We start from the raw sequence: 20,313 nt of genomic DNA, 5'->3' as shown, positions 1-20,313 counted from the left end.
ACTGTAATACAAATAGGTTCTGAAGATACATACCTCACCAGGTGGCCCAGGGGGTCCAGGTGGTCCAGGAACTCCACGATTTCCAGAGTTTCCATCACGTCCATCTTCTCCCTATAATAAGTATGATATGATAAAAATATTTAGCATTGACCGATCTACAGAAACAACTTATTTAATCCTTTCGAGGCCAGGGTATTTTGGTAATCATATGGCAAAGGGGGGGGGACCCCCCCCCCCCCCCTTGAGATCTCAGCCATCAACTGCGCGATCGCGCCAAATATTGGCACGCAGGTTGTCTGGGACATAATCTACAAGACTGTAAAGTTATTTATTCAAAAAGTCTGTGTTCTTAGCCAATGTATATGAAAAAAAATGCGATATCTTATGCATTATATTGTTTTTTGCAATTTCTTATATATTTCTTTGGTTTTTTTTACCTTTTGTTTTTCATTGTTTTATCGATGAACTTTGTCAGGGACTCTTTAAGATCAGCATAAAAAAGCATAAAATAAATCAATTCAGACCAGCAAAACTAAAAAATAATCATACATTTATGATTTTTGGTTGGAAACACAATTTGCATTGACTTTGTACGTTTTCAATCAATTTTTGGTCGACATGCACTCACAGTTGTAATATTTCGGAGCCGCGTAACCGGGCATCACAAATTTTGTCTCAAAAGATGCGCAGGACTTAAAAGTAAGAACTCAGTCAGTGGCACAGTCAAACAAATTGTTGAAGGGGGTTTCAGATTTTTAAAAATGTACCTTTTGGTAAGGTTGCAAACAAGATAAATGTTCTGCTGCCATCTGTTTTTTAACCAGAGTAGATATTCTCAATCTCTTGTCATGAAATTGATGTTATCTAACAAATCTCATACATTTAAACAACCAATGAATTATGCTTCAAGACAAAAGAAAAACTAGAATAGAATTATTTACAAGATCCTCATATCATGAAACAATCAATCAATCATATTAAATTGTTTTGAAATTCACTGACAATTTTTACAACGAGAATTTCAGAACAAAATATTGAACATACTAATAAAAAGGTCTATATGCAGATTAAATGCTTGCTGTAAGAGGCAGTTCATATATTCATCATTTTCATATCTGCTCTATCATTCCTACTATTTGCATATTTCAATGCAATACAATTGATATTCTCCTATCATTTGGATAATGGTATCCACAAAAGGCACTTAATTTCACTATCATATCATATAACCCATGTACAGGCAGACTGGTTCAGCTACACCAGGATTGATGTAAATCATCTTGATGATCTGAATCAGCTACACATCTAACCCATTGCTAATTTTTCAACATTTTTTTTTTGGGGGGAATTGACCCTCAAGCAAACAAGATTACATCAAATAGAGAGGAGCATTTCTTACCCGTCCTCCAGCAGGTCCTGAGTGTCCATTAGGTCCACGACGTCCATGATATCCCTGGATGAAAACAGAAATGGATATATAAATTGGAGCTCCTTAAATAAATAGCAATTATTTTCTGATTTCAATGAATTTGCACATGCAACATACTACAAAGGTTAATCTGAATTGGGAATTCCTAAGGGGCCTTCATGGTTGATGAAACTACTAAATATGTCAAAAATCAGCTTAACAGAACTCATAACGAATAGAAAAAATGAAAGAAAGAGTATCTGAAGCAACTCAAGCAAGTTTTAATTCCTCTTATATTAATATTTAAGATATATTCAATCAATTCTAGAGATTTGTCGGTGCACATTTTACATTAACATCAACCTGCTGACTACAGAATCATTTTTTAATGCAATACAAGGATAGTGTGGGGAGTGTTTCATGCAAAAAGTTATCAGTGATTTTCACTGACTAATTTGCTTTCAGCCAATCAGCTGCAAGGATTTGTGGTAGTTGATAACAATAGTCAGTCAAAATCACTTTTGTTGTTGCAAATATTGCTCCCCTAGTTTTCATGGTGCAAAGAAACACACGGGAGAAGTGAGGAAAAACTTACAGGGGGTCCAGCTAATCCAGGTCTTCCAGGGGGTCCAACCATACCAGGCTGTGGGAGACAAAAGATGAGAGAAAAATGATTACTCAAGCTTGTTTTCAAGCTAGATACTCTGCTGATACAACAGTCAGACTAATATATACAGCCATCTATTAATTACATTGATATGACAGATGGATACCAAAGCACTGCGAGGCTGCAGAGCATCAAAATATGATACCCTGGTATACAGGGGGTTTTATTTAAAGATTTTAATTAACATAAAATATGTAGCACTTGCATTTCCATTGAAGTATGGGTGAAAATGCTAGCTGACTGCCTGTGTCAGTTCCAGACTTTAATGATCAAGTTTTTCATCTACATGTACATCTTTTTCAGTCTGTAATAATCATGAGCATTTGATTTTATCAGTCAGCCCAAACAATTATAAGATTAATTTTTTTTTTCTCTACTTATCATCCCCATGATTTAATAATAACATGCAATATTTAGGTAGCGCTTAATACAATGTTTCTAAGCACTGCATACTATTTCCCTGGTTTTACCATGGCTACTCTGATCAGGCGATTGAGCATTCACGGAATTTCTTCCTACAGGGTATCCATTTACTACACCTGGGTAGAGAGTGGCAAATATAGATAAATATCAGCCAAAGGATGTGAATGCTGCAGTGGGATTTGAGCCTCACAAAGTCTCTACAATGACTTCCTTGCAGTAGTTATTAACCTCAAGCCTCTCTTCTCATACTATCCAGGCAAACATGATTTTTCCTTTCCTCAGAATTTTTAAGGAGGGGTCCACAAACAACATCAACCACTACTATAAATTACTATATCATTTGGAAATCTGTCAGTTCTAGGTATCCTGTTAAATATTCTTTTTAAAAAAAAATTGACTAATACAGCAAAACATGGAAAAGGAGAAGACTTACTGGGATGTCAAATGGTTCTCCCTTGGCTCCCTTTGGTCCTGGACGACCTTTCACCTAACGACAGAGAGATATAATCATTCATGATTAATAAACAATTTCACCCTAAGAAAATCATGATTTCACAATCTATTGGCATTACCTGATATTTTGTAATTAAAAAAAAAAGAAAAACATTTTAACATATATGATGACTGTCATAACAATCTTCTGAACCATTTTTTTTTCTTCAATATCAAATATTACTTTTTTCTGTTCTTCTTTTCAAAAGGTTTGTGTTTGAATCTTGTTTCTTGTTCTGTACACTATTGTGACATCATTGAATAAAAGTCATAAAATAAACAATTTCATGATTCTTTCAGATTGTGAATAGGAATCAATGGAGGTGGATAATTAGCAAACCTACTTGGTCACCAAAGTTGAGACATAAATTAACAACACAAATCATTTTTTACTTACCGCAGGTGGAGCTGGAGGGGTGAATCGTGGCACATAGATTCAGAAGCAGGAGGCGATTTGAAAAGAAAAATACATATAACACATTAGAAATAACCTATGTTTTAGGGCTCGCTCCCATACAAAACAGTAACACACCTCACTTACACTTTCGCTGCTGCAAAGTAAAATAAACTGCACTCTAATGTATGAGATATTACTTGCTACTGCCCTCAAGAAAAGCAAATTTGTATATGCTCATTGCATTCTGCATTGTTTAACAATATGGTACATATAGTAATCATGAAAGAAAAATGTGAGGTGAATTACTGATTTATACGAGAACAGCCATTGAGCATCCCAAAACTGCCCCTTTAATTTGCATCAATCATAACTGGTAATTTGGATATCTATGCTTAAAGAAAGCATAAGTTAATCCAATGCCACAGCAACTACAATATAATGCAACCTTTCATTCAAATTTATATTATTATAATGGGGCAAATGCTTATGTTTATTTTTCATACTTACTCTCTCCCTGAATCTGAAATGCAAGCTACATATATTCTCCTCAAATCAACATAAAAAGGACAAAACAAGGGATTCTCAAACATGCAAGGTAGATTTATATTAATCCAGGTAACAGACATCATCACAAACCACAGGGCAGACAAAAAGGGGAGGATTCGTGCAACAGGTCTCATGCATATTAGAGAGGGAGAAAAAGTAACAAATCTCCATTAATAAAAATAGGTAAAAAGATCATCTTCAGGTAATCACTGAATATGATTCTCTAAATAAAATGAAAATTTGAATCCATTCCCACTCAATAAATACACATCATCCATGATCAATACTGCTCTAAATGGGAATATATTCTAGTGTACCCCCTTGTTCATGAGGGTATTCCACAAGGAGTCCATGAAGCTGGACTTCAATTTACATTGTAATAAATTGTATTTAATGCTGATTCAAGTTGGAATGCAGTAGTGGTTTTTCTTTTTGGTTGGTTTGGGTTTTTTTTTTATTTCTTTCACACAATTAAAAGATTGTGCTGAAAAATGATTATACCTAAAATATCCCACACCTTTCACAGCATGTCAAGTTGACAACACATGCAAATGAAATAATTGCAATATGATTATTTTTTCATAAATCACATTTTCTTCTTTTTCAGTAAAAAGGAAAGAAAATAAATCACATACTAATAAAGAAAAAACTCAATGCGTTTGCTTTTGACTTACGAGCCTTGGCACAACGAATAAATCTACAATCAGTAAGGGCACCCTCTCTGGTGGCTCTCATTGAAAAATCTGAAGAGGCTGCAACATGCTTGAAAAGACTGGCACAGATATAGTAGTCTTCATCGCAGTTGATATCAGCAGAATCAACAAGGGCATCTAGGTTACGGAAGGTCATTGTATCTCCAGCACCCATGTCAGTGCTGGCATCAGCAGGATCCAGTGTCTGAGTACGCAGAATGTCGCGCCTACCAGAGCCATCGTTATTGGTGGAAGTATAGGTCTCAAGACGCCAGAGGTTGTTACCACGTGCATCTCCTCCAGTAGGGTTGGAGTTCACAGTGAAGTCGAATGATAGATCATTGGGTCCATCAGACAATTCAGGGTCAGAGTTGAGAATCAGTCGGGTGTTATCAATCAAAACTCCTGCATGATAAATAATAATCAATAATTAAGTAACCATTATAGTGACTTTAACTTTAATTTCATTTTACACCAGATTTATACAATCTATAACCAGGTACATTAACAAGCATGACTGGTCTTACTAGTGGGAAAATCAATAAGTCCTTTTATTCAATCCTTTAATTATATTATCTTTAATACACAACTTTGTTGTGTAATAATAGAAAAGTACAGCAGGATACTTAAACAATAGACAGGAAGTTGGAAGTATCCAGGGTATTATGAATAGATGAGATGTCTATTCAGAAAGATCAGTTACATATGAATAGTCAGGTCTATTCAGAAGTTCCCATAGTACATTTCAATAGGAGTTAAGGTTATTATTTTAATTATCTTTTGAAAGGCTCATTTCAATCCATAATTGCCAGGCTCAGTGATACCTTCAAGTCATGAATTTGGTAGGTAATCAAAACACAAGAATATATCTTTCTATTGAACTAACATAGAAAATAAACCTTCATTTTGGAATACCCTTCCAAATGCAAACTTGGATATAGAATGTAAACTTGACAGTCTCAGGATCTATGATAGTATCGACAGCGTTATTAATTTTGATTACAATAAACCAATTACGGCTTCCAAATGCGAATTAAAATGTAAAATTGAAAGTCTCAAAAGCTATGATACTATCGACAGCATTATTAATATTGATTACAATAAATCAATTACAATTGTGTGTATATGCAGAACCCTTTCAAAAGTGACACCATAATGTGGCACAGGAAGGATTGTGTACGTAGGGGGCAACAATGTTTTCACAATGATAGTGATACTGAATGAAAAGAATATCATACCTTCGCAGTTCATCTCAAAGCAAGAAGTCAAGACATCTTCAGTGGGGTTGGCAACCAATACAAAGTCTGGACTGGGTCTTTCTCCCTTGCGAAGCTCAGTACAGAAGTACCTTACTTCGTTGCAAGTCAATCCTGTCATATCCATGTTGGTGTCCACAGCTCCATAACGGATGTTCTCACCAGGGAATGCAGATTTGTCTTTCTGGTACTGGGTGAAGACATATGCACTTTGTGGGTTGTATCGCATACCACGGCCATCAGGGAAGGTGCTACCGTATGTTGTAACGTCCCAAAGTCCCTGACCTTGGGCCTTTCCACTAGAAGGATCAGCTATGGCTGTCATTTCATACAAGATTCGGTTGTTTCTGGTGCCCTCATTCACACGATTATTACCAAGTGGATCAGTTACGACATCATTGATCATAACAGCTAGAGAAAATAAGATCATGTTTTAAGATATGGATCAAAATCTCACAATTATTTCTGTTTAATCATATTAAAAGTAAATTACATCAAACTACAAGTATACATTCAGTATAGATCACAAAAAAAAAAAATAATAATTTCTTCAATGATTCAAGTCATTGATGAATAGAATAGACTGAAATTCTACAGATATATTTCTCTTACGTCTTCGGCAGGGCTGCTCCTTACAGCTGATGATAACATCACCACCTCCATTGATCTCAAATTCAAAGTCTGGGCTGGCACGTAGACCCTTGGCGAACTCTAGACAGAGCCAGCGGTACTCAGAATCACATCCAAGCTGTGACAGATCAAATTCAGTCTCCAGACGATTCAACTCAAGGGGCATGCCTTCTCCTTCAGCTGGGGTTGAGGACTGGCTACGGGTCAAGATCTGACGCTTGTAATCAAGACGAGGACCTGTTCCCTGTGGGTTCTGGGCTCCAAACACACCAATACGCCATAGACCATCACCATCAGCTGCACCACTCTCAGGCAGGGTGCTGACATCAACATTGAAGCGCACATCATCAGGACTATCTGGGGAAACGCGTCCATGGGTCATGTCCCAATCCAGATCGGTGAAAACAACACCTGCAAACAGATTCATAACAGTGTAAATGTCACAGATGCAACAAGTTTAGTTTGGAAATAAGGTTCTGTTATTTTTTTTTTATTGGACCAAAACTGAAGATGAAGAAGACTTTAAGATGCTTACCTTTGCAAGCTCCATCAGGCACCTCAAAGCAACTCCTGAGTACAGATTCATCAGGAACGGCAGTAAACTCAAAGTCAGGTCTGGAAACTGGGTTTTTGCTGAGCTCATTACAGATGTATTTGACCTGAGGACAACGCAGGCCTGTCATATCGAAATTGGTGGCAAGAGGCACAAAATCTAGAGTGTCACCAGCAGTCAGGACAGGAAGAGAAGCATGATAGCCAGAGAGAACTTGCTCCTGGAAGTTATTCTGGGGTCCATTACCATTGGCACGCTCACTACCCCACTGGCTGAGGGTCCACAGGTCCACACCACGTACCACACCTGAATCAGGGGTTGTAGTTGCAACAGACTCATACTGGATAGGATTGGTTGCCTTGCCTTCATAGAGTATCAGGTCAGAGGGTGTATCAGTGGGGGTGGATGTAAGATCTTCAACCTCGACACCTGTGGTAACAGGAAAAGATTTGATTTGCACATGCAGAATTGATTCCACATTCAGACAGACTGTGAAATCTTGCAGCTCATGCAAGAAAGAAATTTGTTTCCCTTTTTTCCTCAAAATGTATTGTCCATGCCATCTAAATAGCCATGCAGTAAAGAGAAATCAACTACAATGCTATTATTCTTGTCCCAAAAGAAAAGGCCAAAATATCCTCAAAAGGAAAGAGAGTCATTCATGCGCTTAGAGTAGACGAAAGGTAAAGTGAGGAACAATAGCAGTTGGAAGAGAAACTAGCGAGTTACAAAAGTCATAGAAATTTTAAGTTTGTATATTCATTAAAAGAATTAACAGGTGTGAAAGACAAGTGAGCATAAAGAGCAAGATTGTAAAGAGGAGAGGGCCTGATCAAGACCATTTTGTCAAAAGTTTTTGTATAGCAATAGAAATTGAAGAGACAAGTTCATGCTTGGCTGGAGAACAAGAGAGATCAGAAGGAAAGGAAAAATTGACCATGCAATATTAAAAGAATCAATACGATTCCTTTCAGCAAACATGACCAAATACCACTCTTGTTTCTCCACTGCCAGCATCTTGCTCCTGTATCAGGGTTTTTCCCCATGTGGTAAGATCGCTATCACCTCTTCCTGGTCTACCTAACGATTTCCTTAGTTATCTAAACCTGTAAGGGAAAAGGGGGTTATTAAATATGCCCTAGCAGGTTCCTACTTACAAAAAAAAATATTAATATATTTTCACCAACATCTTTGCCTCAGGGCAAACTATGCTGGTGGCCAAGTACTCAAAAGGGTGAGAGATTGATAGTCATGCTATGATGATGGTACACAGAAATGACAAGTGTGATGATGGTGACAAATATGATAGTGTTAAGATTGAGAGTGAGAGTAATAGAGAGGTTGAAGTATCTTCACTCTCTCTAGACGTTACCTCTACATGGTTGCTCCCTGCAAGATATGATTGAATCAGTTCCAGCTTGGGTCTCGAATTTGAAGCCTGGGGCAGGGTTGACACCTTGCTTGAATTCCACACATAAGAAACGGTAGTCATCACAGCCAAGTTCGTCGATTGGGAAGTTGGTAACAATGTTGTCAAATTCAAGAGGTCCACCTTCTTCGAGAGGTCGAGCTTCATTGAAGGGGTCTAGGGTCTGGGAAATTTCGTCCCTACGAGGGCCATCACCATTTGGACGGGTAGCGGCGAATACGCCAAGCTGCCATAAGCCTTGACCATTGACATCTGGACTCTCTGGGTCAAAGTTGATGTTGGTGTCGAGGGTAAGAGGAGATGGCTGACCAAATGGAGCATCGCCAATTTCATAATTCCAGTCAATATCAATAGCAGTGACACCTATTAGGAATACAGAAATTAAACATTTGTTACAGTAAAAAAAACAATGATCAATCATTTATATTCTTCTTTCGCTAGACCCACATAGAAAATAATTTTACTGTGGTTCATTAAATTGTATTCATTTCTCCAAGAGTTCAAGCATACTATATTATGATAACATTTAGATACATCATAAAAAAAGGACCATGAATGGCTTGATCTTTAGACAAACAACACGAGAGATTCCACTCACCTTTGCAACGGTCCCTCATGTCAATACACTCAGTGATTACCGATTCATCTGGGCGAGCCTCGAATAAGTAGTTAACACTAGCCCTGTTGTTCTTGTCAAGATCAAAGCAGACCCATTCAGCATCCTCACAGCGAATGCCAGTCATGTCAAAGTCAAAGGTGACGCTGTTCATGTCAAGGTTCTGGTCATCCAACAGAGTAGTGCCTGCTTCAGAGGGATCCAGGATTTGCTCGTTGAGGCCAGCCTTAGGACCAGAGCCATCTGCTCTCCTGCTGCCATAGACACCAACCTTCCACAGCTGGTCTCCTCGGACATTGGTGGAATCGTCATGGGTGATACCAGAGAGGTCAACACTAAGAGGATTCCTCTTATTTTCATAGATGATCTGGTTTCCAAGATCAGCTTCCAAGTCTGTAAAAATGGCCCCTGTAAACGAAGGAGAAACCATGAAAGAAAAAGTATGATTACACAGAATTTTGTCATTAGACAATGATGTTCAAGTTGATTTAACACAGACTAAATACTATCGAATTGTCATTTTGAGAACAAATGACACATATTCATCTTGCACATGATATGATAACAGTGAACACATTTGTGTTTAAAGTAATATGAATTGCAAAGAATTGACAATAATTGTACTACAAAAAATATCTGGAAAACATTGGTTATACACATTCATGTAGAGCCAGTGATTCTTTACATCAATTTAATGGGAAGTGCAAATTAAATATCATCCACAGGTATAACAAGTAACATGAAATAACATTTCATAAATTATTTGACATAAATCTATGTAAACTCACTATATTATGGAAAAAGAGCCATAATAAATCCACCTTAATGTATGTGCATCAGATGACACAGGCTGACAGAATACAGTCAATTAGCATGCTACATATTTTTATTTTCTTCTTATCTCTTTTGATTTCTATTATCCCTCACTTTGCAAAATAAGGAAATGGTATTCATGATTTTAAAAAAATGAATTATGAATGAAGCCTGCATATAAATTCCCAGAAATATTATGAAAGAAGACAGCCTCTTTAACAAAGACAATTCCAAGCTAAAGACAAATTGCTCTGATATTTTTTAAAACTTACTTGAGAGACATTCTTGCTCTTTACAGGTGACAAGGGTGTTGGCTCTGGCACTATTGTCAACGGCACCCACCACTCGGAAGAAGAAATCAGGGTTTGGGTTATCTCCTCCAGTGAATTCTAGACAGAGGTAGTTAAAGTCATTGCATCCAATTGTTCCCATCTGGAAGTCGGTGATAGCGTCCTGGATTTCAAGAGGGCTATCTGCTATGAGGGTGGTACCTTGTTGGGGTCTATCAAGTGTCTGGCTCTGGTAGTCGAATCGCTCCCCACTACCATCCCTGTTCCTGCTACCAAAGAGACCCTGGCGCCACAGGCCACTGCCGACTAGCTCCCGGTTGCCATCGCGGAAGAGTACTGTACTGTCAATGCTGACAGAGCTCGCTTCGTCTGGGAAGACAGGCTCAACTGGTTCCACTGTCCACTGAAGTTCCTCAGCAAATACTCCTGTAAGGGTTGAAAAAGATGGCCAAATTATTACTTTCAGAATCAGAAACAGTTCTAGAGTCTTCAGAGGTATGTCCAAACATATTGTTGTATCACTGGAAAGGTGTTAACACCTATGACAGAGAATGCTCCATAATTCATTTTCTTATGACTTGTTTACATTCAAAATAACTGACTTAACAAGCTTTCAAGTCCTAAGAAAATATATACTTTGCATTTTCATAAATATATATTTTCAACAAACAATATGATTGATGCATCTATAATTGTTTTTAAAAATGATCAGTGTGTACATTGTAGTGTTGTATTTTTGGACATGTGTTTAAGTGATTGAGTAAAGAGTTGCAATCAGTTGAACTGGTATTACACTTCTCACAATAAACATATACTTCACATTCTCTCTCACAATGATGAAAAGGAGAAAAGGAGATATGAAACACATAAAGAAACAAATAAATTGGGAGCATGAACAGAAACAATAGATAACACATATTACATAAATAATGATCAAACTTTGCACGTCAATATTTGTCAACAAATATTAATTTATTTGATATACTGACTTACATACTAACTCATGCTGAAAAATCATTGATTCAAGGCCAAGTCTTAAGAATTGCGATGAATTAAGATCAAACTCAAACTTTGAGTCAAAATTTCAATCTCTTAACTACACTAATTTCAGATCAATCAGAGTTGTGACCAGTCACCCCAAAATAGGTCTCTGGGAAAGTTCTCTGTAAAAAGCCAAAACAGTAATATGGTCTTCAAACACTAAATAATCATAAATTGCCTTATCTGAAAGGGCAATTCTTTTTCATCATACTGTAAAAATTTGAAGTTGCAAAATTGAATAAAATAAAAGATAAAAGAATATTTAACATCATTTTTCGGAATGCTATGTTTCATCAAGATTGCAGTGTGCATATCACGTTTAATAATAATAATATACAGTTCTTGTATAGCGCATATCACAATTATGAATAATGTCTCTATGCCCTTCCAAAGGACTTGGATATTGTTACCCAAGCTGTAGCTTGGCAGCCGTAATTACTAAGATTACAGCGCACACGCATTTCAAGGAATAAATTCCTGCCAGGTACCCATTCACCTCACCTGGGTTGAGTGCAGCACAATGTGGATAAATTTCTTGCCGAAGGAAATTACGCCATGGCTGAGATTCGAACCCACGACCCTCTGTTTCAAAGTCCGGAGACTAATCCACTGGGCCACAACGCTCCACACATGTTTGAGTGAACCCCACATTTCAAACCTTGGTTTCTCCTAATTTTTTAAAGCTTTTGTTGCATTTTCTCAGCATTCAATTCCAAGTATTTGTTAGGGTTATTTTTGATAAATTTTGACAAGTAAATTATTATTTTAAAACGTAAGAAGTGCTTTATCAAGCTCAATAAAAAATCTCAGCACTCCTTTTGAGCAACTAATTGTTCTGGTTTTGGGGTAGCTGGTCACAATTTGAGTATGATATTACTCTATTGCAATTATTTGTAAGACAGGCACAGATCCAGCTTAGATTTGGGGTCAAATGATTTTAAGAGATGAATGCAGGATGAAAGAGGTGATTAAATCACAATACAGTGACCCTCAAATTTGAATCCTAATAAGATATAGTAATGAATATATAATAACCAAAAAATAATTATATGGGGTATTTCTATTGGGCACATATCCACCTTAATAAGTGCTGAGGGTGCTTCTATATTACCCTCGCTGGGCTAGGCTACTATTTCCAGTGCTCACAGCTTTTTGAGGAATTTCTTCTTGCCAGTACCAATACACTTTGTTATCTATCAAATTGTCAACAGTTCTTCTCCAAGATGTATGTCTGGTCATTCCATCAGACTGTTAATGAAACATGGATTCTTGTAAGGGTTTTTTTTCCTTGACTATTAGACTACATGGACTTGATTTCAACCAAACATTGCTGGATCCCGAAATCATTTCCCTACCACCTGAGCATTTTAAGATGCCTCCTCTCACATAAACTTACATCATTTAATCACTTATTCATAAGGGTAATAATTAGTCATTTCAATTCTGAAGGAAGGAGTAAACAGTTCTCTAACTTATCAAATTATTATGACATTTCATAACTTAATCAATAATCAATACTCTCTCTCCACCTAGCGTAAATATATTCTGCACTCTTACAAAATAGATTAATATGTGCAAGAATCTAATGACAGAATTCACTTCCTTTTCATCAATTTTATGAATCACACCCCAACCCCTTAATACAACCACCCCGGCCATCCACTTTATCTAATTGTCTGTCTATCATAATCCCCCACCTCACCCCTCTTGAATCCAACTTTACCCCTTTTATAAAATTTGATCAAATATTTTACAAACAGGGTGTGTACATGTACCATCTGGCTTTGATTACGTCTGTAAGCTGAAGAATTTCCTAATTGGGATAGCATGTAGTGTCCCCACAGTGAGGTAACCTATCATTTTATGATATGCTCTACAGGATCATTAACAACCATATTAAAGCGGCCTTTCATTGAAAAATCATGGGAAAGTTGAATCAATATGACATTTGCAAAAGGCCAATTGACATGCATAATATAATCCATCCGTCATGAGGGTCATCCGTCAGTCTAATGCAATAAAGTTTGGACAGCACAAATTTGACCGAACTAGTTATCGTATTTACTTCGGGTTGTCGCAGTTTCCAACAATCCCAGTTCCTAGACACTTAGCAGGTCTCTGGATTGCTAAAACAAAACAAATATCCTTTGTAAAAACATGTTTCAATGTGGAAACATGCAGTTTACCTCTGGTTGGTTAGTCTCTACCTATCGCTCTCCTATTACAACCTCCCAGACATACCGGCGTCTATTACATAACACCCCAGGCATGCAGTCTAGAAGCAGGCCTTATAATTGCTCTTCATATCATACGGTAAGCTGTTTTCTCATCGACCCAAACTTGAAACAGACTATCATTATAAAGTGAAAGTAAGCCGAGTGAAAGACTTAATTCCCTTATTTCCCCATGATTTGTCAATGGTAGGTCACTTTAAAAGTTGAAGTTTCCTCCAGCTCTTCCACAGCTTTCACATATTTTATAACATAAAAAAAAGTGTTTTCAAAGTTCTTTACAGGGAGGGTTGACCTATAGTACTTGATGTCCTTCGTGCTAAGCATACTCTCCATAGGATCTGAAACAAAAAGTAAACACTGTAAGTACAAAACATAACAATACCCAAGTAATACCGAAATAGAAGCAGCATAAACACAATTCTTATTGTGCAAGAACCCTAAGATTACCCTTGTTTTTATCCAATACTACATCTGATGAATAGTTTGTAAGATCAGCCTAGCTGCAGTTCTTACATATTTATCACGAATTTGATGGTTTCTTATGATCATGTTTTTGCAGATATCATTTTAATGACGAATCTAAAGAAATAAATGGATATATCATAAATTGAAGATAAAAAGGGGATGAGACCTTCACGAGGATGATAATATGGCAATCCTTGTCTCAAATAGGAGAGTATTTACTTTTCTTTTTTTCTTGGGGGGTAATACATTTTCTAAAATTGTAAGCTCTTATACCCTCTTGTAAGGGTCATAGTGGTGGAATAATAAAATACTTTGAGATTTAACTGAAAACAATGTGACTTTTTGTAAGTGGTTTTGTGGCATGTATAATATAAATCATTTGTTTTGCCTCCCTAATTAGACCTTACTAAATTTCCTTTCTAGGGTGATTTAATGTTCATAAAATATTGACAACTGAAAATTATTTGTATCATAATAACATTGTCAAATGCAATGCAAATTACTTCTTCTGATCTTGTCCAAAATATGTATTCTGATTCTGACCAAATGAATATTGTCAAAAAATCTTGAGAAATAATTTATATCAAATGAGACTAAGCAGTAAGAACAAAATCAGATAAAAATAACAAAGAAAAGTTTTTTGTAGGTTGGTTAACTATTTTATATTCCAAAATACATGTACAGCTTATTCTTATACCTAAAAAGGAGGTATAAATGGGATGTATTTTAAAAGTAACACTAAAAGTAGCCGACTGTAATATCCACAGGAAGATTAAAATAGTAACAAAATATGATCAAATATCTGAAAACAAATCCTCATTGAATTACAATCTGTGGGAAGGTGTTCTGAAAAGTGAAAATTAAAGCAAATTTTTCATAATGATATTAAGGGGCCACTCTAAAAATCATCTCTTGTTTAGAATTGTTGAATCTTGACTCTATTTATTAGAAGATGAAATTGATACCTTCCAAATTCTACAGGTCTTATTAACTAGTATCAGCTAATTTACTTTATAAAACTTTTAATAGCTACATTGAAATATATTTAAAACTTTGCCAAAGTTAAAATTGTAACTGTGCCCTTTCATTACTTCAGCTAATCTTAAGACAGAAATCTACCAAAGTTTTCAGTTATTGCAAACACACTAACCCAAAAAGGACAATATACAATTTCATGGTGTTTAAGGTTACACATTTGTCACAAGCATCTAAAGGTTATTCTGAACAGCTTTTATTTAGTCTATTGTGGTGTTCTTTAGATTTATTAACTGTTACATACTTAAAAAATAACTTGTCTTACTTTGATCACCTAACTTTAAAACTTTGATTGAATTTCCAAAAAACAGGATGTCCTTTATTTTTGTACCAACTTAAGAAGAATTGCATAATCTGTTCATACAAAGTTCTTTAGAGTTCTAATCCACCCATTAACACCTATGCTCAATACCTCTTGAAACACAGTGATTGAAAAGACTCCATAATTGAAACCAAATTTTCTTAATTTAAACAACATCTTGTTACTTTGCAAACTTGAAATCAAGTTTTCTTAAAAGCAACATCCTGATACTTTTACCATGCTTCTAGACACAACAGCCTCAAAAGGAATTATTGGAAGCTAGATAGGGATCTAACCAAGTTGATGGGGCATCAAAAAGTGGGAATAGAACTTAAAAGCTGTAGTAGATTAGGCCTACTTGTGTCAATGATAGGAGGAAATTTAGAGACAAAGGCCTGTATTCTGAAGTCAGGTTTAACTTTGTGCTAAAATTATGGGGAGCCAAAAATTCAAAAGATTTGTTCATATTCTATATTTCTAATGTTTACAATTTGGTTTCCTTTTGCTTTCATAATGAGGAAAAATACCCCCAAACACTTCAGTTATCATTCCCAGACAATTATGAACAATTTGGGTGTCATGTGAGTTAATGAGAATGTGTACTGGTTTTTTTTAACCAGGGTTTAATTTAAACCCAAGTTCAGAATATGGGCTTGAGAGAACATTGTGCAAGAGTAGGCATTGTATTTTTGAAATAATGGGTATCGTTTTGAAGCTGAAAATTTCATTTATCATTTTTTAGTCCGAATAAGATTATAGGATCAAATGATCCCTCCCTGTACAATGTATGCATTAATTGTATTGGTATTGCCTTGACAACATCTGTAATATCAAGTAACCAACACTAACATTTTAATCAAATTAGTTCTTTCATCTGCCTCATACTTCATTCCCATGATGATTTCTTTTACCTCTGACCTGAATCGACAACCCCATATCTAGCTTTTCAATTTCCCTGAGATATGCACTGTCATAATTTGAATTTCATAAATGACAAAGATGATATCAGTTTGTCAATGACAAGCATATCTAATTCCCCATACACTCTGACCCTCGGTCAATTGCATTTGATGACTTCTCACAGATGTGAACTATACATGCATCAACAAAAACAAACAGAATTTTGAGGGTCAATATCCACAGATTTAAATTTGAATATAATTGGGCAATTCCTCAGCTTTCCTTTAACACCTTACTTGCACCTCTGACACAGCGCATTAGCATGTACTTTGAAAATCAATGTTGAAGATAACCTGTGTTTTTCTGCGTTTTCATTTCTATTTTAAAAACTTCACAAACTTTCAAATTAAAAAAAAATCATGATGGGGAGATAATTCCTATCACATTAACATACATTCGGTAATCAATGCTTAGTGAGGATTATATATTTCCTTTTTTTCAAAATCAACTTATGTTTCATTGATTAATAGATTGCATGTCATTGCATGCCATTCTTAATGCCCCCTACCCACCCAACTCCCAAGAGTTGTACCAAAATTTCATGTTTTAATATTGCTATCATATTGATGATAACACCATAGAAAGACTGACTTATAAGACAATGCTATCTCTTGAATTGCTTAACACTAGGGCAACACTATATGTATATTTAAAAAAGAAATCTTTCCTTTGCATCATAATATATTCAAGAAATTTAGGAAATGCCAGAAACATATTTCTTGAATAGGAAATCCTTAATATTAATTTTCAAACTCTGAAAAAATGTTAAAGATAATTGGTAAACTTACCTAAATTGAATTCGAAACCGATCGCTTCTTTGCAATGCATTTCTGGAAACCTGCTGAGTGCGCAAGCCTTCAAAAAATAAACAATATCTCAAAACAGTTGTAATCATACAATGAAAGTACTCAATACACACAACAATGATCGAATGTATCATGAAATGGCAGAAGAGAAATGTTGAAAAGAAACATCATATCAACATAGCGAACAAGAAATAATGACACATGAACAATTAATATGAGAAATCAATAGAGTTTCATCAAATTGACAAACATGATATAAAATGGAAATTAGTAACAAGTGAGAAAAAACACATGAAAAGAAGGTGAAAACACCCATAATAAAAACTTGGCCACCAGCAAAATATACCCAACAATGGCAATAGAGTTTCATAAATGGTGAATAAGATACAATTTAGACATAAAACATTAACATGAATCATGATAAAGAATGCATTGAATATCAACTGAGGAATGAGTAAACATGGAAAAGAAAAGAAAGTTGAACAGAAAAATAACAAATACTAAAATCAAATCATAACAAACATTTACAGAATGTAAACAAATTATCAAAATAGCATTGTATGAAACAAAATATAAAAAGCAAAGAAAATCAAAATATTATTAATATATAATAACTTGACCATCCAGGAATTGAACCAATCCAATTATTTATGCTATTGAAAATATATAACATCTAAATTGTTCATTAAGCTTTTCGTCAGTGATATTCAAAAGGAAATTCAAAAGGTTACTGAAGTACTTCAGTTCAACCAAGTGTAAAATATATTTGTCAGGAAAAAAAAGCTATGAAATACTTGCTCTCCTGTATAATTATTAAGGAAGAATGTGATTCACTACTCATTAGTGAAATGAGTGCCAGGGGTGTCTTATCAGACGGGTGTGTGCATTCTGTAATTCCAATCATTATTGTTATCAATATTATTATCATGAGGAGTTTCTGAATAGATTTCAATTTTCAATGATCAGATTCAAATTAATCCCAGTTTCTGACTGGGAGCAATATAACAAGAAAAAATATATCCTTTGATTAAATACCAAACATTTCCCCTGATCTCCGTTAATTTTACCTCTAAAGAAGAAGTTCCCAGTGAATTCTATGAAAACAAACCTTCACAATCTGCAGGGGAACAACTGACTAGAATACTGGGGTCAGGTACAGGGATAAAGTTGAAATTGGTAGTGGGGAATCCCCCTTTTCTAAATTCCACACAAATATATTGGACCTGGTTGCATGTCAATCCACTCATGTTAAGGTCAAAATCTACACTGGCATAAAGCATGTCTTCAGTGACACGCATTGTCTTGTCTTGCTGTTCTTTAGTGAGCACCTGCAGTTGGAAAGCAGAAAGGGAGGAGGAAAGACAGAACAAAGGATAGAAAAACATAGGATGTATGATAAGGAATGGAAAGATGGATGGAAAGGTGGATGGACGAGTGGATAGAAATATTTTTTTTAAAATGGGTAGGTGGATGGGAAGATAAATGAATGGAATGATAGATGGGTGGATGGATGGTTGAATTGGTGTATTGAAGGAGATGGATGGATGGATGGATGGAAGGAAGGATGGATAAATGAATGGATAGATGGATGGATGGAAGATGTGTTGCCATGGTGATAAAAACATAAATGGAACCGATAGGAAACAAAGACATGAAAAATGAGCAATATGACAAAAATGAAAGATTTAATGGAAATATAACAACCAGAATTGAAAAAAAAATCAAAACAATGAGGGAGTGGTATGTTGATAAAAGGAGAAAACAACATGGAGATCAAGTGATGAAATGAAAACATTAACAAAACATTCATAATGGCCGTGACAAATGTGAATGATGAAATGAAAAAACAAAAAATAGGTTTATGACAAAACATATGTAAAGTATATAATGAATAAACAAACAATGAAACAGAATGATGAAGGAGATGGAAAAGATAGGAAGCATTGAAAGAGAAAAGAAGAAACAGAAAAATGTCATAAGTCATTGTGTTTATAAAGAGGAAAACATATTGCAGTCATATAAATAAAATCATGAATAGAAATAAATAAATTTGTAAGATTATTAATATAAATCTCAATAAGAGTTAACAAAACACACAAACATTGGTCAAGAAGAAAAAAGAAAGACATGATGCATAAAAAAAGAAAATACATACATGTATGATAGAACCATGTATACAAGTTGGGTATAGGTAAAACATTTTATCAATGGACATTTGATATCAAATATCTCAAGCATCGTCTTTGAAGATAGAGGCATGAAATATACACAATACTATTGACAAAATATAAGTATTAATACAAAGAATATAATCCATTGCAATACATTCATCTCAAATAGACAGAGAAGAAATCTGTTTGTGCCAAAACTGTAAAGCGAAAAGGTTTCTTAAAACTTTGGCACACAACACTCAAAACAAATCGATGACTATAAAATTAAAAGAGTGCAACACCTAGTTCCAGTTTGCAGCATATTCAGATCAATATGCAATGAAACTTGGGTTTGATGATGACAAAGCTCCCAGAGGGATTCAAAAATAGTAAGTTTGGACTTATAGTCACACCATGGAGACACATCAAAGGTATCAGACTCATAACAAATACCCTAAAGGATGCATCTAATGGGCACAGTCTGACTAACAAAGTCCAACTTTACTCTTTGTGATATCCTTTCATCATGGAATCTTTGATTTTTTCATCATCAATTATAAGAATAAATATGAAGACTTTTTTATTCAACCCACCTGATTCCTCTCACTATAGCGTTGTCCTAGACCATTGATGTTGGAGCTCCCAAATGCACTCATTTCCCACAATCCTTCTCCAGCCACGCCCACACCTTGACCACGGATAGCAACTTCCATGGAGATGGGGTTGAAGTAACGGTCAGTAAGGATACCCCCGGTCAAAATACGATTGCCAACATTTGTAATCTCCAAATCTAATGCATAAAAAGAGAGAGAGGATTAGCTAATGATGTTTGTTATATTCCATTCATATCTGCTAACCATAAAAGTTAAGAAAGAGGAACAAAGTCGTATATTTGTTTTCAATAAGAACTTTCCTGAATTTCCTAAATGGCTATTGTCCACTCCAAATTAGGACAACTTCTATTTAACCCGATATAGCCCATGCTAATTTGTTAAAAATTGAAGTCATTACATTTACATAATCATTCAACATGCAGATTTTTGTTGTTTTTTCTTGAATTTTCATTTATATTAATCTTGACATTTACAATTTTGTTTTTGTTTTTCCCT

At 35.4% G+C, this 20,313-nt stretch overlaps 1 protein-coding gene across 1 annotated transcript in view; it reads right to left on the bottom strand.

Moving 5' to 3' along the window:
* The window catches only part of LOC129257174 (uncharacterized), a 74,266-nt gene that overhangs the window by 34,118 nt on the left and 19,835 nt on the right, over positions 1 to 20,313 (bottom strand). Inside the window, exons 9-22 of the mRNA XM_054895443.2 lie at positions 19,798 to 19,994; positions 18,163 to 18,382; positions 10,195 to 10,638; positions 9,092 to 9,517; positions 8,437 to 8,856; positions 7,047 to 7,493; positions 6,494 to 6,922; positions 5,864 to 6,292; positions 4,608 to 5,030; positions 3,388 to 3,398; positions 2,932 to 2,985; positions 2,004 to 2,051; positions 1,400 to 1,453; positions 34 to 111 (exon numbers count right to left, since the gene is read on the bottom strand). Coding sequence (XP_054751418.2) covers positions 34 to 111; positions 1,400 to 1,453; positions 2,004 to 2,051; positions 2,932 to 2,985; positions 3,388 to 3,398; positions 4,608 to 5,030; positions 5,864 to 6,292; positions 6,494 to 6,922; positions 7,047 to 7,493; positions 8,437 to 8,856; positions 9,092 to 9,517; positions 10,195 to 10,638; positions 18,163 to 18,382; positions 19,798 to 19,994 — 3,680 coding nt within the window. The remainder of the gene's footprint in view (positions 1 to 33; positions 112 to 1,399; positions 1,454 to 2,003; positions 2,052 to 2,931; positions 2,986 to 3,387; positions 3,399 to 4,607; positions 5,031 to 5,863; positions 6,293 to 6,493; positions 6,923 to 7,046; positions 7,494 to 8,436; positions 8,857 to 9,091; positions 9,518 to 10,194; positions 10,639 to 18,162; positions 18,383 to 19,797; positions 19,995 to 20,313) is intronic.

This window comes from Lytechinus pictus, chromosome 3 (genome assembly GCF_037042905.1).
Source record: "Lytechinus pictus isolate F3 Inbred chromosome 3, Lp3.0, whole genome shotgun sequence".
Classification (NCBI taxonomy): domain Eukaryota; kingdom Metazoa; phylum Echinodermata; class Echinoidea; order Temnopleuroida; family Toxopneustidae; genus Lytechinus; species Lytechinus pictus.
Note: the sequence above shows the minus strand (reverse complement) of the source record. Positions and strands in the feature narration are given on the sequence as shown.